The sequence below is a fragment of the Podarcis cretensis genome (genome assembly GCF_951804945.1).
Source record: "Podarcis cretensis genome assembly, chromosome: 13".
NCBI classification, from domain to species: Eukaryota; Metazoa; Chordata; class Lepidosauria; order Squamata; family Lacertidae; genus Podarcis; species Podarcis cretensis.
The window spans coordinates 41,224,819-41,248,251 of NC_137182.1; the positions used below are offsets into that span (position 1 = coordinate 41,224,819).

The window sequence follows — 23,433 nt, forward strand, 5'->3', positions numbered from 1 at the left end:
CGGTCTTCGGGATCGCGCAGCCAGAAGGTGGGCAGCCGCTTTGGGTTCTCCGAGGAAGAGGCGGCGGCCAAGGGCTTCCCTTCCGCGCTGAGAAAGAGGCGCGCTCCACCCTCTTTCTTGGCTCCCCAGGCGGTTTCCTTTCTGCCCTTCTGGGTCCTGCAGTTCAGCAAGGGCGGATGTGCTCCTTTTGGCAGCGGGGGGAGAGAGGAGATGCTGGTGGCTGATACACGATTAGAAGTTGAGCCAAACTAGGAAGGAAGCGGCGTGTTTTCATTTTGCCGTTTTCCCCCTGCCTGCCTGCCTGCCAGCCATTCTTCTGGGAGCGCCGGGAAGACCCTTCGCACGTTCTCGCCTTCCCAGACCGGGCGCTGATTCTCTTTTCGGAGGGAGGAAACCTCGGGACCCCCCCCCCCCCGCCAAGCGCCGCGGAGGAGCCGCTTCCCCGAGGGCGTCGCCCGCTTCCTTCTTCCTCCATCGGGCGCTGCCGCCTCTCCGGCTCTGCCGCGGGGCGAGACTTTCCTCTGGGCCGGGGCGCCATGGCGACCCCCGAAGACCCCTCGGCGAAGGAGCCCCTGGAGGAAGGAGGCGAGAAGCTGAAGGCGAAAGAGGCCGGCAGGTCCCCCGAGAAGAAGGGGGGGAGGGAGGGAGGGGAGAGGGAGGAGGATCCCCTCCTCGAGTTCCAGGGGCCCCGACGGCTCGCGCTTTATGGGAGCCAGAGGAGGAGCAGCAGCGACGCCGCCGCCGCCTGGGACCTCCACCTGTGGCGATTGCAGCACTCCTTCGCCCCGCTGTCTCTCTCTGAGCCGGAGAATCGCTTTCTCGCTCTGCACGATATCGCTTGCCACTTGCATGTCTGCCTGGGGTCTTTGGGTCGGGACAAGCTGCTGAGGTTCCGGCGCAAACTGCGCGAGATCCCGCTCGAGGAGGGCTTCGTTCGCATCCCCGAGGAGGCGCTGCAGGAGGCAGACGCCTTTCGCCTCCGAGACCTGCTGCTCAGCTACTACGGCGGAACTTACGCCGTCGAGGTGGCGGCCGGCGCGCTGAGGGCCGCTGACTGCAAGGACCAGGCGGACGATCTCCTCTCCTTCACGAAAGGTAAGGCTTTGCTGGATCCTGACTTTCGCAGCCGTTCACTCTGACAGCAGATCTTTCCTTCCCTGGTTGCGCCAGCCCAGCGCTGAGCTGCAGCCATGAAGAAGGGAAGGAAAAACAACCATAGCGCCAGGCATTTAGCGCATATGGAATAATTTGGTATGTTTCAACTGTCTGATTGCTATTGCTTAAAATATTACAAATACCTTCAGCGCCCTTGGGACACACAGAATAGCAAAGAATCAGCTTTAAGCAAAAGGGCTCAAAGTCCTTAGGACTCGGGGTTGAAGTTGTTCTTTGTAGAAAGGAGACTCCTTTTTCTTTCCTGCTTGAGCCCTGCAAAAAAATTTAATCAGGCCTGTATGTTTAGAAAGTTTGCAGGCCATCCTGACTGACATCTCTGGAACAGAGGAAGGTCCCAAATGGGCCTCATGGTCCATCTAGCTCAGGATTGCTAATATCGCCTGACTGCGGCTCTCCAGGGTTCCAGGCAGGAGTCTTTCGCAGCCCTACCTGGAGACACCAGGGATTGAACCTGGGACCTTCTGCAGTCAAAGCAGATGTTCTGCCACTGAGCCATGGCTCTTCCCTGGTCATCCAGCTGGAAGTGCTGCCTGCAGAATGTCCTGCAAATAGCTTCCTCTAGGAAGAGGAGGAGGGATATCCATGCTTTATGATGGTACAAGCAGGTTCCCTGGATTTTCTGTTCAATACTGCCACTACAGCATAGTCTCCAAATGGCTGTCTGCTGAACATGCTGCATGCCCATTATTAGAGGATGACGTCAAATGATTATTCTAAATAAGGAACTGGGTTTCCACCCCACAATAAACTTTTGGTTAACCTTCCTTAAGATCAGCCCAATTCTGTACATGGAAAATAATTCAGGAGCTCAAGAAAGGTTTAATCAGAAAGAGCCCTTTAAGAGCAATGTATGTGCTTAAACAATTGACAAAAGCCACATTTTTTTTATTCTTATTCTTATTCTTATTATTTAATTCTACCCTGCCCATCTGGCTGGGCTTCCCCAGCCACTCTGGGCGGCTTCCAAAAAAATAAATAAATAGTGTAATACATCAAACATTAAAAGCTTCCTTAAACAGGGCTGCCTTCAGATGTCTTCTAAAAGTTTGGTAGTTGTTGTTCTCTTTGACATCTGGTGGGAGGGCGTTCCACAGGGAGGGCACCACTACCGAGAAGGCCCTCTGCCTGGTTCCCTGTAACTTGGCTTCTCACAGCGAGGGAACTGCCAGAAGGCCCTCGGTGCTGGACCTCAGTCTCTGGGTAGAACGATAGGGGTGGAGACGCTCCTTCAGATATACTGGACCGAGCCCATTTAGGGCTTTAAAGGTCAGCACCAACAATTTGAATTGTGCTTGGAAGCGTACTGGGAGCCAATGTAGGTCTTTCAAGACTGGTGTTATATGGTCTCGGCGGCCGCTCCCAGTCACCAGTCTGGCTGCGTTCTGGATTAGTTGTAGTTTTTGGGTCACCTTCAAAGGTAGCTCCACATAGAGTGCGTTGCAGTAGTCCAAGCGGGAGATAACCAGAGCATGCACCACTCTGGCGAGACAGTCCTCAGGCAGATAGGGTCTCAGCCTGCGTACCAGATGGAGCTGGTAAACAGCTGCCCTGGACACGGATTTGACCTGTGCCTCCATGGACAGCTGTGAGTCCAAAATGACTCCCAGGCTGTGCACCTGGTCCTTCAGGGGCACAGTTACCCCATTCAGGACCAGGGAATCCTCCACACCTGCCTGCCTCCTGTCTCCCAAAAACAGTACTTCTGTTTTGTCAGGATTCAATCTCAATCTGTTAGCCGCCATCCATCCTCCAACTGCCTCCAGACACTCACACAGGACCTTCACCGCCTTCACTGGTTCTGATTTGAAAGAGAGGTAGAGCTGGGTATCATCCACATACTGATGAACACCCAGCCCAAATCCCCTGATGATCTCTCCCAGCGGCTGCATGTAGATGTTGAAAAGCATGGGGGAGAGGACAGAACCCTGAGGCACCCCACAAGTGAGAGCCCAGGGGTCTGAACACTCATCCCCCCCCCACCACTTTCTGAACACGGCCCAGGAGGAAGGAGCGGAACCACTGTATGACAGTGCCCCCAGCTCCCAGCCCCTCAAGACGGTCCAGAAGGATGTTATGGTCGATGGTATCAAACACCGCTGAGAGATCCAGCAGAACTAGGAAACAGCTCTCACCTTTGTCCCTAGCCCGCCAGAGATCATCAACCAGTGCGACCAGGGCAGTTTCAGTCCCATGATGAGGCCTGAATTCCGACTGGAAGGGATCCATTTTAGTGATGTTTTCTCCTCCATAAAAACCTATTCCAATAAAAAACAAATATAAAACACTGAACTTTTTGACATTAGGTAGCAATCAGTCCTGTTTTGTTCGGCTTTCCCTCAACAAAGGCACACTTTTAATTCTTTAGCTTACACATAGGTAGACCTACAGGGTAGCCCTTCTATAACGTAGTCACCAATTATCCACCGGTGGAGGAAGCAGCTCAGGCTCCTGGGGCCGCTTGCCCAGGGCGGGGCGAACTGCCCATAGGGGCGGGGTGCACCACGGGGCCTCTGGAGTCTGCCTGCCTCCTCCCACTCAGCCGCCCTACAGCTGGGGGAGGGGGGAGGCAGCGGGTGGACCGTTTTGGCAGCGTGGAGTCTGCGCACCCAAGCCACCACATCTCTCTCAGACTCCACGCTGGGGCCTGCAGCGCACCCGAGCCACACATCTCTCCCAAGAAATATTCTGTTGTAATTTTTGTTGTTCCACAAAAAGTCTTCCATATTATAGAGTTTAAAATAATACAGTGGTACCTTGGGTTAAGTACTTAATTTGTTCTGGAGGTCCATACTTAACCTGAAACTGTTCTTAACCTGAAGCACCACTTTCACTAATGGGACCTGCCGCTGCACCGCCGGAGCACAATTTCTGTTCTCATCCTGAAGCAAAGTTCTTAACCTGAAGCTCTATTTCTGGGTTAGCAGAGTCTGTAACCTGAAGCATCTGTAACCTGAAGTGTATGTAACCCGAGGTACCACTGTACCTAAATAAGACCATAGGAATTTGACACTGTACTGGCATAGTTCCTGTTTCTGCTATAATACTAGCTGCTGGAGTTGGGGGGGGGGGATAAACCTAGTAGTCTTATTAGAAATTAATTTCTCCCCAATACGTTAACTGTGGGAGCACCTAACCATTATTTGTTCTCAGTGCCGACTTTGCTTCTGGTAAAACTAAGAATTGCTTGTGCAGATCTTGATGTCTTCAAGGCCTAAGTGCTGCTATATGGTACCAAGTACCAAGTACTTTTATCGGAGAACAAATCTCCAAATAATTGAAATGTCTCATTTGTTCAATTATTTGCTCATTTAGGAACCATTTATGCTTCTCAGGCTGTGCCTCAAATACTACAGTTTTTGTCTTGGAATAATTTATATTAAAACCTTTGTTAGGACAAACGATCCCAAAGTTCTTTATTTGTTGGAATTCTGCCTGGGTCAGAGGAATGTGCCACAGCGTAGGCACCGGCAGATATTCCTTGGCGACCTCCCGGCTGCTACTCCCGGCAGATAAGCAGGCGAGGTCTCGGCGATTTTTCTCAGGCTGTGAGAAAAACACACCGTTCCTTCTCTCTCCCCTTTGGTGTCCCCAGGGAGGGGAAAGAAGCAGACAGAAATCTATTTACATCTTTTATTTCTGTCTTTTACATCAATACAGAGAAAAACATGTCTGCACTCAATAGCAGTAAGAATAAACTCCACCCATGTACTTCCAGTACGGGTCATATGACACACACACTGAGCTAACATCCGGTGCTCAGTACAGAATGGACTGCCCCTTTGTTCCCATGGCAACAGTCACAAACATCCTGTTTGGCTTTCCAGCCACAAGCAGCTGACTTGGCTGCTATAGCCTTTGCTTGCTGCTGCATTGCTGCTTTATGATAACAATACCCACATGTTTGTGCTCAAAACCCATATTGCCGGCATATAGCAAGATGGATACCTTATGGGATAATAGTGTAACAGGAAAAAATTATGGTTGTTTTAGTTCTAGTTATTACATCATTTACATAAATGTTAAACAGCAGGGGTGCCAGTAAGACCCTTGTTCTACTCCATTTCTTGTTAGAACTAGAGCTGTTAAGTGTCAATTGACCATTCGCCCCTACTCTTTCTCTCATATACATTTCACAGTATGATATCCCAAAGGGCTTGTGTCACACAAACATCAATGGTTAAAGGAAGAAGTGCTTACCCAGCAAGAAATGCACTGGTGCTAATTAAATATAGCAAAAGACTGCTGGGGGCAGGGATAAAACAGCCAGTTTTGACCTCTCCCTTACCTGTCCACAGATTACAGTCTCGTGCTCCCTGATAGGCGGAGGAATATACGAAAGAAAAATGTGTGGTAAGTCCCACTGCAATTCTACTTGCAGCTTATAGTGGAAGAGCATTGATTGGATGGTGTGAGAAGCAGATCTTAGCTTGAGAGGGAGCTTCATCCAGGAAAAAGGATGGGCAAATGTGTCACTGGAATGGACAGTGCTAAGGGATTTAGTAATAAGTATCACTTCCTAGGAAACAGGGTTGCTAGGTGATGTTGGTGTACTAGTAAAGAGACACAAGTAGTTCAGTGGTCCTCAGGAACCTGATGGATGGGGGAACGGGAGAAGCAGCCTTGGAGAAAGGCTTGTGTGTGAGTCCAGAGGGCAACTTCTCAGCCATTTCTATGACTTCAAGCTTCTGCTTATTATTATGCAGCATGGTTTGCATGCAGGGCTGGCCCCAGACATTTTGGTGCCTGAGGCAAATCAAATTGGTTCTCCCTCTGGAATTGTAGTTTGCTAAGGGACTCTCTCTCTTTCTATTTCTACACACACACGAAACACAGGGAAAACACTTGTCTCCTTTCTTTCCTTCTTGCCTTCCTTCTCAGCAGCCCAACCAGTGATAAGCAGTGGCAGGAACAGCATCAGTGGCCAGGAAGACCCTTGCCCGGCTGTGGGTGGGGCAGCGCTGGAGCCAGGGGTCTGAGCCAGGCTGTGATGGAAAAGGTGACCTGAGAGCCACCAAAGATGCAGCAGCCATTGTGACTGAAGGAGGGAGCTGCGGAGAGAGAGGACCCTGGCTTAGCAGCATCCTTCCTAGCTTCTGCTCCTCTCATGGAGGAGGAAAAAGAAATGGGAAATCTCATGCAGTTAAGAGGGGTCTTTAACCAGAGGTGGCAATCTTTTTCCACAATGCATGTTATGTGCACACACTACCCCCCTTTTTGAAATTCAACACCTAAATGTATACAGAATCCAGATCTGTGGGTGGTGGGCTCTAGAAGATGGGCAGTCAAGCTAATGAGTCGCTTTGAAGCCTCTTATTAACTTGGTAGATAAGCAAGCCAAATTTTCTTTCTGTCTGTATTCTCAAGAAGCAGCCATTCTTTCAACCAGCAAAATGCTGCTGATTCATAATAAAGTTTAAGGTCTGGCAGGGCAAATCCCCCTCTTTCTTTAGCATCAGTTAAAATCCTAAATTTTATTCTGGGCTTCTTGCCCTGCCAGACAAATCTAGAAATATCTTTCTGCCACTTCTTGAAACAGTCCATCCTGTCCACAATCTGCAATGTTTGAAACAAAAATAACATTCTAGGCAATACATTCATCTTTATAACTGCAATTCAGCCCAACAAGGAAAGTTTCAAATTTGACCATATTTCTAAATCTTTTTTCACTTCTGTCCAGCATTTTTCATAATTATCTTTAAATAAGTTCACATTTTTTGCTGTCATATTAATCCCCAGGTATTTCACTTTCTTAACCACAGTCAAACCAGTCTCATTCTGAAACCTTTCTTTTTCAGTTGATGTTAAGTTTTTCTCTAAAACTTTAGTTTTTAACTTGTTCAGTTTAAAACCTGCCACTTGAACAAATTCTTGAATTAAGTCTAAAACCCTTTTAGTACTAGATTCTGGCTCCTGTAATGTCAAAATTATTCATCTGCAAAAGCTCTCAATTTATACTGTTTAGCTCCGACCTGTATACCTTTAACCAGCTGGTCTCTTCTAATCATATTCAGCAGGACCTCCAGGACCGATATAAACAGCAATGGTAAAATTGGGCATCCCGGTCGTGTCCCTTTTTCTATCATAAATTCTTCTGTAACCACATTATTTACAACCAATTTAGCTTTCTGTTCAGAATATATTGCACCTACACCATTTTCAAAACCTTGCCCTACCCCCATCCCCTGTAGATTCTTTTTCATAAAGCTCCAAGAAATATTGTCAAAGGCTTTCTCCGCATCCACAAATATAAAAACTGCTTTCGTATTTATATTCACTTCTAATTTTTCCAAGATGTCAATTATGTTCCTCAAATTGTCAGACAAATGCCTTCCCGGGAGAAAGCCCGTTATGAATCTCTTCCATCACTACTTTTTTCAATCTTCTAGCCAAAATATCAGCAAAAATTTTGTAATCCACATTTAATAAGGATATGGGGCGGTAGTTCTTAAGTTGAGTCTTTTCAGTCTCTGTTTTCGGTATAAGCGTGATGTATGCTTCTTTCCACGACTCTGGCGCCCTTTTCCCTTCCAAAATCTCATTGCAGACTTCCTTCAAAGGTTGTATTAAGGCGGTGTTATGGTCAGAGCAAGTTTTGGGGCAGATTTCCACTTTCTTTATCTTTGGTGCCATACCTCTAGTTATCCATATTTGGTCAATTCTAGTCCATGTCATTTTGGCTTCAGAAAAGAAGGTTCCCTCTCTTCCCAAAGGATTCCTTACTCTCCAAATATTGCTGCATCTTCCTTTCTCAGGAAGACGGAAAAGTATGGACAAGAGAGGCAGCTGACTGGTTTGAGTCCCTGCTGCAGATTCAGGCCACCAGCGCAGCTTCACCCCCACCAACCACCTGCCACACACCTTCCTTTCAGTTCTCCATTTTGAAAATCACTCTATTACAACTTTGCCTTCCTTGTTCCTTAGGAGTGTGGATGAAGTTGTAACACTTCGATTTTCAAAATAGAGACCTGCAAGGAAGGGCAGATGTGCAGTTGAGGAGGAGGAGGAGGAAGTGGTGAGTTAGCGGTCGGTGGAGAAGGAGAGGCAGCATGAGAGCCCGTGGAAGAGCTGGTCACAGAGACAGTGGCAGGCAGATCTGCCACCCCTTTTAGGAGGGTCCAGGTATGCCCCCCCAAGGCAGCTTGCCTCACCTTCTTCATGGGCTGCCTAATAGCGAAGTCAGCAGGGGCGCCTGCCTTGGATGCAACCTAGAGAGGAGTGCATAATGTATCATGAAGACTGTGCATATTCTTGGCCATTAGAAATGGGGTGGCAAATTACATCATGCTTTCTTTGCAGTGTGGAGTAAATCAACATATTTTCCAGGTTGCAAAGGAAAAGCAGAGCTCAGCAGGCTTAGAGGATCAGTGAAGGCAGTATACTAGGGGTGGAAAAATTAAGCCCCAGTTGTATCCTAATGAAGCTCTAATTCTCTCCCCACAACAATGCCTAATATAAAAGAAATGTTTTTGCCACAGGTCACTGAAAGGAGTCATCATCACTGGTGATGAAATAGTCTGCAAGGGAAGAAAAGAATTACTTGAAATTATTGAAAAGGACCTAGAATTCTTTATACATTTATTAAGCTATGGCTATATTATCACATGGAAAGAATACCAAGACTTTCTGAAAGCAGAGGAAGACTCCAAGGGGAAAAGTGAAAAATTGCTGGATATGATCCAGGAAAGGGGGGAGGCAACTTGTTGCTGGTTCCTGGACCAAGTAGAAAGGAAACATCCAGGCTCCATTCAGATTCTTCTAGTTGCAGTCCATGGTGAGTTTGACTTAGAGTACTTTCTGAACTTCAAGGACAGTTCAGCTACCTTCCTCCTCCTTGCAACAGTCATGTCAGGTAAAGAATTGTCTTTTACAGGCTCAGGTAAAAAATTGTTCCAGGCGACAAGCCCCTCAGGGCTGAAGTCAGAATCCTCCCTATTTGTAGAGGAAGGAAGAAGCAGCAAGATGGAAAACCCAGCAGTTTGTGGGGAAAGTGTTGTGTGTAATCTGTGTCCCAGTGAGGTAAGTGGCTGAACACATGGGCCCAGATCAGGGGGGGGGGGGTGGCGCAGCTGTCTCCACCCAATCAAGTAAATGAATAAAAATACTTAACTAAAAGTAGAAATTGTAGAAAGATTTTGACAGATTTTTCTGAGCACTTGGGGTGAAAAAGTGTTTTTTTAATTTTTCCAATTCAATGCTTTATTGAGTTTCATAAATAACAAAAAACAAACCTAAAATGACCTTATATAAGTAATCTTATGTAAATATACAGATAAAAATTGATTCAATCTTATACAATCTCTTTAGTTCAACATTCTTACTAAAGTGTAATAGACTTCCCATTAACTCCCAATGTAGCCTTTTTAGCCTCGGGTGAGAAGAGCTTTGTGCCCGGGACGGGGAAATGGGAGTCAACAGACACTCAAGGAATAGTTTCAGAGAAAAAGCTTTATTTCTACCATCCGGCTGGTAGAAGGAGCAAGTGTGATAGAGTCACAAACAAGCACGAGTTCACAGCCATTTGCACAGAGCATATATTCCCCTTCAGTTCCCTCCCCTTTCTCCTCTTCCTCAGGAGCCCTGCCCCATGATGAGTTTCCTGAGCATGAACAGAAAGCTCCTGTCTTGGGACTCTTTTGGGCTCTTGGCGCTTTTCCCAGAAAAGGGGGATGAGAAGCCAAGGGGGTCGTGGAGCCTTGCGTTCAGTGTGTCCAAGATGTGTTACAACCGAATGAGATAAGAGTCAGTTCCCAGGCTTGCTTTGACAGAGCCTATTCATTAGCCTTTTTGAAGCTCTCTCGTACTGATAAAAGTAACAGTTTGCCTATGCAACAGCATCTTGTGAGAAAAGCAGAGGAAAATTTTAGCTGTGGATTTTTTAGAAGAGAGAAAAGGAATTTTGGACAGTTTTGAGGCCTGGGGGGGGGGTGACTTCGGGCCTAGGTGGGGTCACCTGTTCTCACCTCCTTCACCAATGCATTTAACATTTCTAATATCGAGCGTACTTATAATTATTACCTTCATCTATTTATATTTTTTAATACACTCTTACAACATATCGTACCAATTTTCCTTATTTCTGTTATTATTTTACACAAGGGTCACTCAAATATAGCCATAGATATCACACCACTGTTACATTATTGTAGATATAGCTTAAACATGTCCCATTTTTGAATAAATGATTGTTTTTTATTACCACTCATCCAATTAGTCAGTTGTGCCATTTATGCGTATTCTAGTAATTTATTCTGCCATTCCATTCTCGTTGGAACCCTTTCCCCTTTCCAGTTTATTGCAATTAAGGTTCGGGCGGCCGCTGTTGCGTATAGCAGTTGTTGAGACATTTCATTCCAAATCTGCAAGACACAGCCAGACAGATTACTCTTGAGTGTCCCTGCTCAGGAACTGGAGCCAAACCAGCCACCTGTTTCTCTAGGGAGCTGGTAATGATTACGGTAAATGTGAGAGAGGGTGACTACAATGAACTTGGCAGAATGAGTCCGTCTGAACACAGACTGGAGCCTCTTTGAAGACCTATTCTCTGGCAGTGCATTCCCAATTCCTGGAATGGAGATTTTTTCTTATGTTAAATGACTGTGTACTTTAAGGGTGTGTGTGTTCCTTTCACTGTATCTCTCACGTGATTGGCTGACTGTGGATCACATGAGAGAGGCATTCCATTCTCTTCCAACTGTTTTACCAGTAACTGTCTTTTTCAACTGTTCTGCTTCTCTCTCTGCGTGTGAGGAGGGAGAATGGCTGCCAAGAGAGATCTCAGGATACTGAGACATTATTAGGAAGATAAGAAGTTTTTCTGTATGCCACCACTGCTGCAAGGGTACTTAGAGTAAAACATTGGAAGAGTGACAGAATTCCCACTAAATCTGAATGGTTACTAAAGCTGGTAGAATATGCTGAATTAGACAGTCTCTCGGAATAGATCAAAGATAAGTCAAAACAGGAGTTCATTTCAAACTGGGAACCTCTAAGGAGATATTTAAAGAACAATTATTGCAATCTGAACTTGATAGCAGTCTTTGAGTAATCTCTGTGAGAAAACAGATTTAATTTCATGAGTAATATATTGAGGCAATAGGTTTATTAGAGCGGAAAAACTGGGAAAGGACAGGAAGTCAAGCTTATGTATTAAATGTATTGTAGGAGGACTTACATTCTTTTGTTGGATTTTCGTTTTGACAAAATTGACTAATGTAAAATAAAGAAGGTATGTCTTTGATGTACAGATGCAAGTATGAAAAATAAAGCATATGTATATAAAAGAGTGGATATTGCTACAGGATGGAGATTTATTGGACCTTGAAGGGTTTAATAACCGCTATGGGTGGCATGCATATTTAGGATACGAAAAGGTGAAAGTTCACAGGGGATTTACAAATCATATCATAAGAAAATCGATATACAGAGTATGGGCAAAATACAAAGAACTATTAGAACCAGAGACACCCTGGTGGATTTCACCCTTAGAAGCGATAATGGTAAAAAAGAAAAAATATAGAACTAAATTGGGCTACATATAAGGATTTATTAAAAGAAAAAAAAGCTGATATTAAAAGATTACAAGAAAATAAGGCATCATCTAACGGGGTGGATTCAGTATCACCAACTAAATGAAGTGTTCAAGGCAGATGAGAAAAGAGGCTTTACAAAGGAAATCTCATTACTAGATAAAGAGTTATTACAAAATAAGACCAAGGTAACTTCTAAAATTTATGAAACACTACTGGAGTGGGAGGTGAAGGATGAACAGGTAATGATTAGATGGGCTATAGATATAGGTAAAACTACCAAATTATCATCATGGGAAAAATTATGGAAAGAGAGTTGGAAATTTATGGCTTGTGAAGCGATAAGGGAAAATTTAATAAAGATGTTTTACAGATGGTATTTAACACCAACCAAAACATGTAAAAGGGACACAGGTGGCACTGTGGTCTAAACCACTGAGCCTAAGGCTTGCCGATTGGAAGGTCAGCGGTTCAAATCCCCACAATGGGGTGAGCTCCCGTTGCTTAGTCCCAGCTCCTGCCAACCTATCAGTTTGAAAGCACGTCAAGGTGCAAGTAGATAAATAGGTAAATGGTGTTTCCGTGTGCTGCTCTGGTTTCGCCAGAAGTGGCTTAGTCATGCTGGCCACATGACGAAGAAAAACTTTCTGTGGACAAATGTAGGCTCCCTTGGCCAGTAAAGCGAGATGAGCGCCGCAACCCCAGAGTCGTTCATGACTGGACTTAACTGTCAGGGGACCGTTACCTTTTTAAAAATATGTAAAATGTATACAACAAAATCAAATCAAAGTTGGAGGTGTAACAAATACATATGTGTCATACATATGTATTGGACGTGATAAAATCAAAGGCTTCTGGGATATGGTGTATGAAGAGTTAAAGAAAATGTTTAAACAAAACTTTGTTATGAAAACAGAACCTTTTTTATTGGGGAAACTAGACACAGATATTGCCAGAGAAAATAATAAAATATTCCTTTACGCCACGGGAATGGCAAGAACACTAATTGCCAAAAATTGGAAAAAAGAAATAATCCCAACAAAAAAAGAATGGCAAGACAAATTATTTGATTATATTGAATTGGCCAGATTGACAGAGGCAATTAGGGGTCAAACCAACCCAAGCAAAAATTCCAAAAAGAATGAGTAAAATACAGAGAATATCTTAAAAAGCAGCGCCCTCAAATGAATACTTGGACTTGTTTTGATTAACTTCTGCAAAATAGTGTATGGTACTTAAGTTAAAAACAGAAAGAAAAAGGGGTAATAATGAACTCAAAAGGAGACAGTTTACCAAAAACGATAAAATAATCATATTGAGGATGAAGTAAGTCAATTGGAAGAAAAGAAGAAGTGTAATATTGTGTGGGTGGGTGTGGGTGTTTGTGTATGTACGTGTGACTACTTGTTTTGTATAAGTTTTGATACGTTATGTTTTATTTGTACTTTTTTGTTTTGTTGTTTCTATTTGTTGTTTGTCTGTCTTTTGATTCTGTATTATTATTTTCATGTTCAGTTTGACAAGTGTGTGTGTATGTTGTAAATAAACTCTCTCTCTCTCTATATATATATATATTAAAGTGAAACAGAAAGAGAAAGATCCCTAAATGTTAATAGGGAGAAACCTGAGCAGGGGCTCTCTGTAAGGAACAGGGGGAATACTGCTGAGGTGAAAGAAAAAACCTTTCATAAGAAACTGTAAGACCTGAGTGAGAACTACTATGGCCAAAATGAATGCAGAACAAAGTAGCTATATTTGTATTTGTGGGTTTTACCTCAAGCAGTGCTCCTTGGTGGGTTATATGGGTGTTAGAAACAGACAGGGATGTCCTGCTTTCAGGTGGAAAAGGGGTCTGGTGCCCATATTAATGGTAAATTATTTTGTAACAGGATCTTCCAGAGACAATCAGACCAGAGGTGTTTTTGGACTCAGAAACAAGTCATGAAAGATACAGGTGAGCAATGTCTCTCTCAGATCTTGCAGAGCTTTCTCCTTTAAGGGAAAGTTGATTTTCTTTTTAGGTTTCAGAGAAGTGTTCTGCAGAACACATCTGGTATATGAAGGTCTCACAATCATCACATGTGGTGGTGCTCTCTAAAATGTTCCCAAACTGCATTTGTGTCAGGGACAGGCCAGAGGAGGAGTGGGGGAGACAGTATAGATTTACAGCAGGGGTTTGAGGGAGGTCACAGCTCAGAGTCAGATGAGAGGGAAAGTTGGGAAATCATGGGAGAGCCAGAGCAATGCACAGCTAACATTTTATCATTAGAAAGCATTCCAGACCCCAGCAAAGACCCGCCCCCCATACTGTGTTCCTCTTCCTCCTCCCTGGAAGGTTGGGGGCGATTTTGGAGCGGTGATTGCTTCCCATCAGGAAGATGCAGAGGGTGTCCGGCTGATGTTCAATCCACTTCTTTTTCCATTTTTCCCTTTGTGCCATTCAGACTATGCTTCACGGAGGCTGGATCCTTCCTTTGCTTTTATACTGATGTCATATTTGAGGTGAAAGGAACTGTGACCATCACCTACCACTTTGATTCGTGGTCTAAGCACCTGGCCGAACAGAACATGGAGGACTGGGTTGTCGCTGGGCCTTTGATCAACATTGAAGCAGATCCAGCAGAGGCTGTGGCAGCTGTTCACTTCCCTCACTTCTTGTGTCTTGCAGGTATGACAGGTAAAAAAGCTTGCAACAAAATAAATACAGCAGTACCTCACTTTTTGAACGTAATCTGTTCCGGAAGACCATTCAAGTTCTGAAACATTCAAAACCTGAGGTACTGTTTGCAGTTAGGGAAACAAATAACTTGCACTCAGTGGAAGCTGCGTATCCTGTTTGACTTTGAAGGCATATTCGAAAACCGAAGCATTTACTTTTGGGTTTATGCCATTCGAAAACAAAAATGTTCATCAACAGAGATGTTCAAAAACCGAGGCACCGTATTTTTCGCTCCATAAGACGCACCTAGTTTTTAGAGCAAGAAAAGAAGAAAAAAAATATTCTGAACGAAACAGTGGATGTATGATTTTTGTGGTTCATGCTGTGGCCGCAGACATGTGATTTGAAGGTGAGTTTTAGGTAGCCCAATGCAAAAATCCTGAGAATCCATGTGGATCCGTGCTTTGTAACCACGTTTTTGAGCCCTTGCGCCCCCAGGCAACAGTGGGTGTGTGATTTCTTTAGTGCAGGCTGTAGCCATGGACATGCTATGTGATCTGATGGTGAATTTGGGATGACCCAATGCAAAAATCCTAAGGGTCCATGTGGATCTGTGCTTTGTAACCACGTTTTAAGTGGGGAGGGAAGGAAAAACACTGAATGGACAAGGAGCATTTGTGGGGTGTGTAGAGAAAGAGCTTTTCAGTGAGGTGAGCCGGGGAGGAAGGAGGGAAAGAGAGCATGCTCACTTTAAAGCAGCCAACTGGACAGGAGCCTCTTACACCCATGTAAGCATCTCCTCTCCTCTCCCACTTTGCTCCTTTAAAGCAAGTGGGCTCTCCTTCTCTCCCTCCTCCCCGGCTCAGCTCGTGACTTCAGCAGGATCCCCCCGCCATCCGTAGGCATTTGCTCCATAAGAAGCACAGACACTTCCCCTTACTTTTTAGGAGGGAAAAAGTGTGTCTTATGAAGCGAAAAATACGGTACTTTACTGAGCAGGGAGAGGCTGTGGCCGAGAGCAGTCCAGAATCGGAGGCAGAAGTGGAGGCTGGAGAGGAGGTGGGCCAGGAGACAGATGTGAGGCAGGCTGCTGAAGAAGCCTGGGGAGTCTCTCCTTCCTGCTGCGACAAGCTCTCTTCCCCACTGGTCTCCCAGAACCAGAAGAGGTACAGTGGCATGTGGTCAGTGGGCTTGGGGGAAGAGGCTAGTTTCCTAAGTGTTCTCCTGGCACCTCCTTCTCAAAGCCTGTGAAGCTTCTGCCTGCCTTAGGAAGAGAGGCACATTACTCTGATGGGTGCAAGAGCCTTCCCGTCCCCTTCTCAAAGCTCGCCTGACATTGGGAAGAAGGCAGCAAGGCTTCAGCATCCTTTCAGAGACCTGGTGCCCCTTCCCAAAGCCCAGGAAGCTTCTGCCTGGCTTAGGGAGGGAGGTGCTATACTCATGCATGCAACGTCACAATGTCGCCGCCACCCCCCCCCAAAAAAATCGCCTTCACAAGCTGGTGCCTCACACCATAACTGTTCACCCCACACCACTAAAGAGATATGAAGAGAGCAGAGCAAATACAGATATGGTGACGGAGTCTCAGATTGCTTGGGAAGGACCCAGGTGGGAAGGAGCCTTAGGGAACTCCCCTTTGGGGGCTAGATCTACCAGAATGAGTTGCTATGCTCACTAAGCCTGCCTTCTTTCTTTGAATAGTTGACTTCACTGACACCAGGTGACAGACGGTCCACAGTTTCCCACTTGTGACATGTTTGTTTGTTTTTCCTTTGTGCTGCTTTCCAGGCAAAAGTGATTTCCAAGTCCTCATTGCACATTTTGTGGAAGCGGGGATGGGTCTACAGAAGCCAGACAGAGTGGGGCCGTATCATGCTGTGTTGGAAAACCCAAACTTCTCTCCCCGTGGAGCCATTTTGAGAACGTCATGGTCATTGTTTAAGCGAAAGATAAAGGTCCACACTGTGGCACTGCTATATCAAATGCTTCAATTCAGCTCACCAAAATTCCACCTGTATCTCCTACCCAATGACTCTTCTCTGAGAAAGGTAATCGGGATTCTCCAACTCTGATTGGTATTCCAGATGGCTTGGATCATTTGCCTGGCCATAGTAAGCCTGACAGAGTAGCTATGCAAAATTATGCCTCAGAGTGTGTCATGGTTCATGAACTGTATCTCCCTTTGTTGGGCTTGAGCTAATTTACCAAACTGCTAGCCAACATCAAATTACCTGTGCATATTTTGGTCTCTACTACCAGAGTGATTTAGTTGTCTTTATATTACTGATGGAGATCCTGTGTCCCTTCAGATTCTGTGGGATGACAAAAAACCCATCATTCCTGACATCTGGCAGGTTGCAGGTTCCCCATCCCTGCCTTAAATGCTGCAACAAAGCCAAGAAAGGGGTAGGGATCCAGTCTTCCAGAAATTGGTTACGTTTTTTGCATAACTCAGAAGTGCCCTTCTTTGCCTTTCCCAGGCGGTTCATGAGCATGAAGTACAGTGTCCTTCACAGAGAATAGAGAAGCCCCCTTGGACCCTGAAACCTTTGACAATTGGCTGTCGCTTCTTTGTGGAGACAAATGTTGTCAGAGTTTGTCCCAAGGTGAGACGCAAAGATGATAAAGTTTTGCTAGGGCAGAGGCATGGCTGTGAAGTATGAGAACGGGAGGGACTTCACAAGGATCCCTTGTCACCCTTTAATTTGACTCCCTTGGACTGGTCGATTGGGCTAAGCCTGGTTTGCACATAAGGAGGTTTCATGCTTCCCCACAGGAAGTGGAGTTTCAATACCTGGATGCTGACAAGCTGCAGCAGTATGTGGAACTGTTTGCTCAGCAAATGCAAGACATGTTCAACTTCAGTGTGATGAAGAAGCCCAAGAATGAACTCATCTGGGAGGCCCTTGTGACACAAGGTGAGCTTAGTTGGAAGAAAATTGGAAGGTTGGACCATAATTGGGGAGGCAGGATGATAAAGGACATTGCAGTCACATTCCCTCTTTGACTGCCTTTTTCCTGTTCTCTTTCAGAAGAGTTAAAGTCTCCTGAGATGATGTCTTCTCCTTCAAGCTCAAAGCAAGGTCTGCAGGTTTTAATTACTTATTTCCTCATAGTTAAATCCCACCTTCCTCCCAATGGCAGCACAGAGTGGCTGGTGATACAGTACCATAGATAAGTCATTTTTGTAATGTTAGTGAATCACCTTCCGGTGCAGGTTCCCCATTGCTTTATAGTCTCCTCTGGTGCCAGATGAAGTTCTTTCAACGCAGCTAAATTTTGTAGAAACAGCTTTGGCTTGGATTCAGCACACCCAGTGTGCTAACGGAATCCAGTGCAAATGCTCACGATACTTCAATTGGGCTTTCCTCCCTTCACCCGCCACTTCCCTCAAATGCACTTTGGAGGGTCAAGGAGAACCTCCAGAACAGCCAGAAAGGGTGCAGTGTGTGTACTTGGCTGTTGGGGAGGGATAGCTCTGTCTGGCAAGCAGGAAAGGTCACAGAGGGCGACATTTAATTTCTCCCGGTATGTTTTACCGCCTGGACTTCTCAGTTTTCAGCTGAATGTCAGTTGTTAAAATATCATTTTTCATACGATACGATAATCTTTATTGTCATTGTCCCATACAGAACAACGAAATTGAAAAAATCTACATCAGACATTCAAAAACCAACAAGCCTGCTACCCCAGCTATCCCAGCCGGTTAATCCCCCTCTTAAAACTCTGATACCCCATAATTAAATACAATATACTCCCATAGAGACTACCTTACACTGTGTTTAAAACCAAAATTGCATTTGGATAGAAACTGTTTCTCAGGTGGCTAGTCCTAGTCTTTATAACCCTGTACCTTATTCCAGAAGGCAGAAGCTGAAAGAGATCATTTCCGGGGTGCGCACTATCCTGCACTATATCTGCAGCTTTCTTATGACACCTGGAAGCATAGATTTGATCCAAGGTGGGAAGAGTGCACCCAATTATTCTCTCCGCAGTCTTTACAACCCATGGACAGCAGTTTCCCCCCTAACCGTGCAGCTCCCAAACCACACACACAAACCATAAGTTAATACACTCTCAACAGCACAATGGTAAAATGCCATCAACAGGTTCTTTGAGAGATTATTTTTCCAGAGGGTTCTCAGAAAATATAACCTCTGCTGTGCTCTCTTCATCAGGTCTTTACTGTTTTCTCCCCAGGTTAGGTCATCTCTCAACTCCATTCCCAGAAATCGGAACACCAAGACATGTTCCACACACTTCCCCTCAATAATGAGTGGCTGAATATTCAATTTCCATTTCCTAAAGTCCACAATAATCTCTTTTGTTTTCTTTAAGTTAAGGAGTAAGTTGTTTTACCTGCACCATTCCCCCAACTGCTCAGCTTCCTTCCTATAGGCCACCTCCCCCTCTCCAGCCATGTAATTCCAGTACTGGGGACAGAGAGTGACTGGTTCCTTAAGAAATACATTTGATAGACTATTAGGACTGTCTTATTTGATTAGTCATAGTTTGGGCCAGGAAACCATAGTTGGCTTGTATCACCACACCATGCTTTTTAAAAAGCCCTCTTACACCATTTCAGCAGTGGTGGGGAATCCTGGGAGCTTTAATTTGCTAAGCACCTCCTAAAGCACAATACAAAGTGTTGATGTTGACCTTTAAAGCCCTAAATGGCCTCGGCCCAGTATACCTGAAGGAGCGTCTCCACCCCCATCATTCTGCCCAGACACTGAGGTCCAGCGCTGAGGGCCTTCTGGCAGTTCCCTCACTGCGAGAAGCAAAGCTACAGGGAACCAGGCAGAGGGCCTTTTCGGTGGTGGCGCCTGCCCTGTGGAACGCCCTCCCGTCAGATGTCAGAGATAAACAACTACCTGACATTTAGAAGACATCTGAAGGCAGCCCTGTTCAGGGAAGTTTTCAATGTGTGACATTTTAATGTATTTTTAATCTTTGTTGGAAGCAGCCCAGAGTGGCTGGGGAAGCCCAGCAAGATGGGCGGGGTACAAATAAATTATTATTATTATTATTATTATTATTATTATTATTATTATTATTGTCATCATCATCATTATCATTATTATTATTAACAACTCCTAGCACCCTCACTATCACCCCACACAGCAGCAATCACATTTTTCTAAACAGAGGGTTTCCTGCTGTGCCAGGCACACTTTCTCTGGGTTTTGTTTTTTCTTAAAAAGAAATAATTCAGTCCAGCCCAGAAATTGTCAAGAATGCAGCCTTTCAAACAGAGCACACTGGGAATGCTTCTGGTTTCCTGACTTTCTTTCCCTGCTCCCATTTGCTTGTTGGTAGTGAACTGAGTCAACACACTTGTTCATGATGCGAAATGCTGGAGAGATTTGAAAATCCTGGGTTCATGTCCAGTGATTATGATTTTCCCATAGTTCCTGCATGTTTCATAAACACACCTTCTCTCTCGTTTTTCCAGGTGCTGGTTGCTTCACTCTGTCCCATACTGCATCAGGACACAGTGTGGAAAGCAGGTAGGGCTTAACCTTTTCTCATGAATGTGGGATGTAAAACACAGGAGCAGTCAATTGCAACATTCCTAGAGTGTACATGTTAAGACCTGGGGAGGGATGTCTGTCCAGCCAGCAGGTAAACTTCCTGGGACAGACTTCCTCCGCATGTGAACAGAGGTGGGTGTGGCCTCACCTGTGCAGGTAATGATAAAAGCACAGGGCAGCCATCTCTCTCTTGCCTCATGCTCTCTCTCTGCCATCTTCCTTCAAAGAAGCCACATCTGCTAAAGATGCCCTCTTGGCTCCCAGCCAAGAGAGCAGAAAGGGACTATCTTCTAATAAGATAGATTCTAAATGTATTTTACCTTTTTAAGCCTGTCTGCCTTCTGGGATCCTATTGTGAACAGAACATGAGTAAACTCTTTTATACTTTTATGAAAGCCTGTGTCGTGTCTTGTATTTTAAGAGGGAACAAAGGGGAAATTATCAGAGTAATTATTATAGAGGTTCTAGCGAACCTGAGCACACGTTACCGTTGCGAACTTAAAAGGGGAATGTCTTACCTCTGCTAATATTTTGGGAACTTGTTAGCACAAGTTGGATAAGGATATAATCTCACAATATATCCTCTCCTTCATCCCTGAGCATTCCCACATTGTCCTGCTATTAGGGACAATGAAGCAGCTGCCACAGGCAGGCAGCAGATATTGAAGGGGTGGTGCTGTTTATGCTTTGGCTGCACTGCAGTCTCTGGAGGGGCAGAAACATACAAACCTGCAAATTTAACAGAAGCTAAATTGGGTCACTCTACCTATCAGTTGCATAGAAGGTTCCCTCCAGGGAAGAGAGACACGGCTGCTTTTTTTTATTCCATGGCCAAGAGATTATAAGCCTAGCCTGTTGCACAATTTGGAATGGGGCAGCGGAAGAGGGGGAGACATAATTCTTTCGGACAGAGGCAGCTAATCTTTTTGGCCTGAGGATGGTCAGGTATCTCTTTGAGGGTCACAGGCCACTGGTGGCATGGCCAATGTATGTGCACACAACACACAGAGATCACGCACACAAATACTGCACATGCATTGCACAGAAGCACACCTATGGAGCATGCAAGCTCACCAGGCATAAGGCACACACCTCAGACACACAATGTCACATAAATCTCCACCTCACACATACACACAAACTATTCCTCGTACAAAACCCTACACTGAGGTCCAGCGCTGAGGGCCTTCTGGCAGTTCCCTCCCTGTGAGAAATGAGGTCACAGGGAACCAGGCTGAGGGCCCTCTCGGTAGTGGCGCCCGCCCTGTGGAATGCCCTCCCATCAGATGTCAAGGAAATAAAGAACTATCTGACTTTTAGAAGACATCCGAAAGCAGCCCTGTTTAGGGAAATTTTTAATGATTGAATTTTTATTCTGTTCCTAGTGTTCTGTTGGGAGCTGGCTAGAGTGGCTGGGGAAACCCAGCTAGATGGGCGGGATATAAAATTAATAATAATAATAATAATAATAATAATAATAATAATAATATAATGCTATAGTAGTATTATAATAATACTACTATACTACTACTACTACTACTACTACTACTCCGTGTGAAATCAGGATGCCAAAATGATAGACTTATCCCATTATACCCCAGGGATTACTGCACACTTTTCAGGACAAAACCTCCTGCTGGAACCATCTCTTCAGGAGGTCCGTTTTGAAATTGAGTCTTTATTCTGGCAGCAGCTGCCCTTTAGAACTGCCTCCTGTTATGCATCAGTTAAACACTGTCTCCATGCTCCTTTTGAAGACCTTGTTTTTTTCAACTGGTGGAGATCTTTATCCCCCAGTCAGCAGCAGTATTGGATCTGGAATGGTTTTATATTTTGGTAAGTAAATTCAGCGGTTTCGTAGGAAGCAATTCATTAACTGAAATGGAAATGGAATGAAACACTCTCTCTCACACAGGACTAAACACCCTGAAGTGGATAGATGTTGCCTGTTAAACTTTAAAGAGCAGGAGGAAGGAGTTTAGCTGCCATCTCAGCATTGTGATGCTTGGCCCTTCTTGTGGATAAATTTAAGCACCACGGCAACCTGCATTTCTTTCTGCTCCCTCTGTGCCAATCCCAGGCATGGAAGTTGGCAGCACTTACTGATGGTGTGGCTCCTTCCCAGGTCCCTTTGCTGAGTGTCTCTTGTTTTGTGCCTGCTTTTCCCTGCGTCTGGGGGTGATAATGTAGAGCGACAGTGAGGAGCATCAGAGACTGCCTGGTGTCTACTCTGGAGAACTTGGGTGAAGATGAACTCAAGAAATTCAAGCTCAAGCTCAATGAGTTCCCTATTGCAGAGAGCTTTGACAACATCCCCCGAGGGCCACTGGAGAAAGCGAATGCCATGGAACTGAGCCGACTCCTGCTGGGATTCTACATGGAGGAATATGCTGTGCAGGTGACGGCTGATGTCCTCAGAGCTATCAACTGCAGGGATGAGGCACAGAGACTCCTCAGCCTCACCAGGAAGAGGTAAGAAAGAAGGAAGGCCATCTCATGAAACGCTGGGAGGGAAGGCATATGGAGGGCCAGTCGCCCCTGACGCCCCACCTACTGTGAGGTGAGAGTGATGGATTCTGATCATGTCTCCATGGGGGAGAAAGGAGGCAAGTCTTATATCAGGGCCAGCCAATCTAGTGCCCATCAGCTCTTCATTTATTTTACTTACTTAACAGATTTGCATATCTTTTAGCTGTAAACACCTCTAAGCAGTTTATATGTTGTTGGGTTTTTTATATATAAAGGTCAGAAGTTAACGATGAGTTGAGTTAAAAAAATTCAAAATGTAAAAAACATCAGCCATAAAGATATACACTTTATAAAATAAAATGATGTACAGGCAACTCCCCTCTTGCACGTGAACTATTGGTGTGCAGCCGCATGTATGCGTAGTGCCAGGAACCTGGAAATGGAGGGGGAAGCGGGAAGGTCATCGTGGCTCATGAGGAGAACCTTCCCAGAGCCCAAAGAGAAGGCCGAGGAGGTTGAAGGCTCAGTGGGGCTTTGTTTTGGCTGTGAAGTCTCCCTTCTTTCTTCTCTTGGCAGTATTTAATTGTATTCCATATAAACTTATTCATTCTCTCTCCCTCTCTCTCCTAGGAACTAGCAGTTCTTTGTTAAAACCTCTGCTTTTTATCAGCGAACAATGGTGACCCCTCTCCTGCCTTATCTGATCCTGCCAATCTCCAAAAATATCTGGAAGTCAAATTGTTTTGTCTCAGCCCAGCCATGGCTGCCATCCAGAATCCTCTACAACACTTCAGTACTATGAACTTTTTCCAGTTTTATAATGCAGTGTCTTCCCTCAGAGAATCCTGGAAATTGTAGTCTAGCAAACTGCTAACAATTATCTCAAACAGAAACAAAAACAACCCAAGCTTCCAATGAAACTGTCGGATGTGAAACACAAGAGCAGTCAAGTATAACATTCCTAGAATGAACATGTTTACACATGGGGAGGGATATTTGTCCAGCCAGCAGGTAAACTTCCTGTATCCTTCTGGGCTGGGACAGACTTCCTCTGCAGGTGGGTGTGGCC

At 45.1% G+C, this 23,433-nt stretch overlaps 1 protein-coding gene and 1 long non-coding RNA gene across 2 annotated transcripts; one reads left to right on the forward strand and one right to left on the reverse strand.

Moving 5' to 3' along the window:
• Positions 1-394: 394 nt before the first annotated feature.
• LOC307201228 (uncharacterized protein) lies at positions 395-23,207 on the forward strand. Its single transcript, XM_079950263.1, has 13 exons — positions 395-1,095; positions 5,472-5,526; positions 8,652-8,947; positions 9,047-9,192; positions 13,592-13,656; positions 14,147-14,370; positions 16,150-16,409; positions 16,842-16,967; positions 17,138-17,279; positions 17,394-17,444; positions 19,817-19,871; positions 22,086-22,367; positions 22,995-23,207. Exons 1-13 carry the CDS (start codon positions 537-539, stop codon positions 22,999-23,001), a joined length of 2,268 nt encoding a protein of 755 aa, XP_079806389.1. The 5' UTR covers positions 395-536; the 3' UTR covers positions 23,002-23,207.
• Positions 9,604-11,014, reverse strand: LOC307201287. The gene is made up of 2 exons (XR_013832663.1): positions 9,945-11,014; positions 9,604-9,804 (listed from the first exon to the last, which is right to left on the reverse strand). It is a non-coding gene; the product is annotated as an uncharacterized lncRNA (long non-coding RNA).
• Positions 23,208-23,433: the final 226 nt, after the last annotated feature.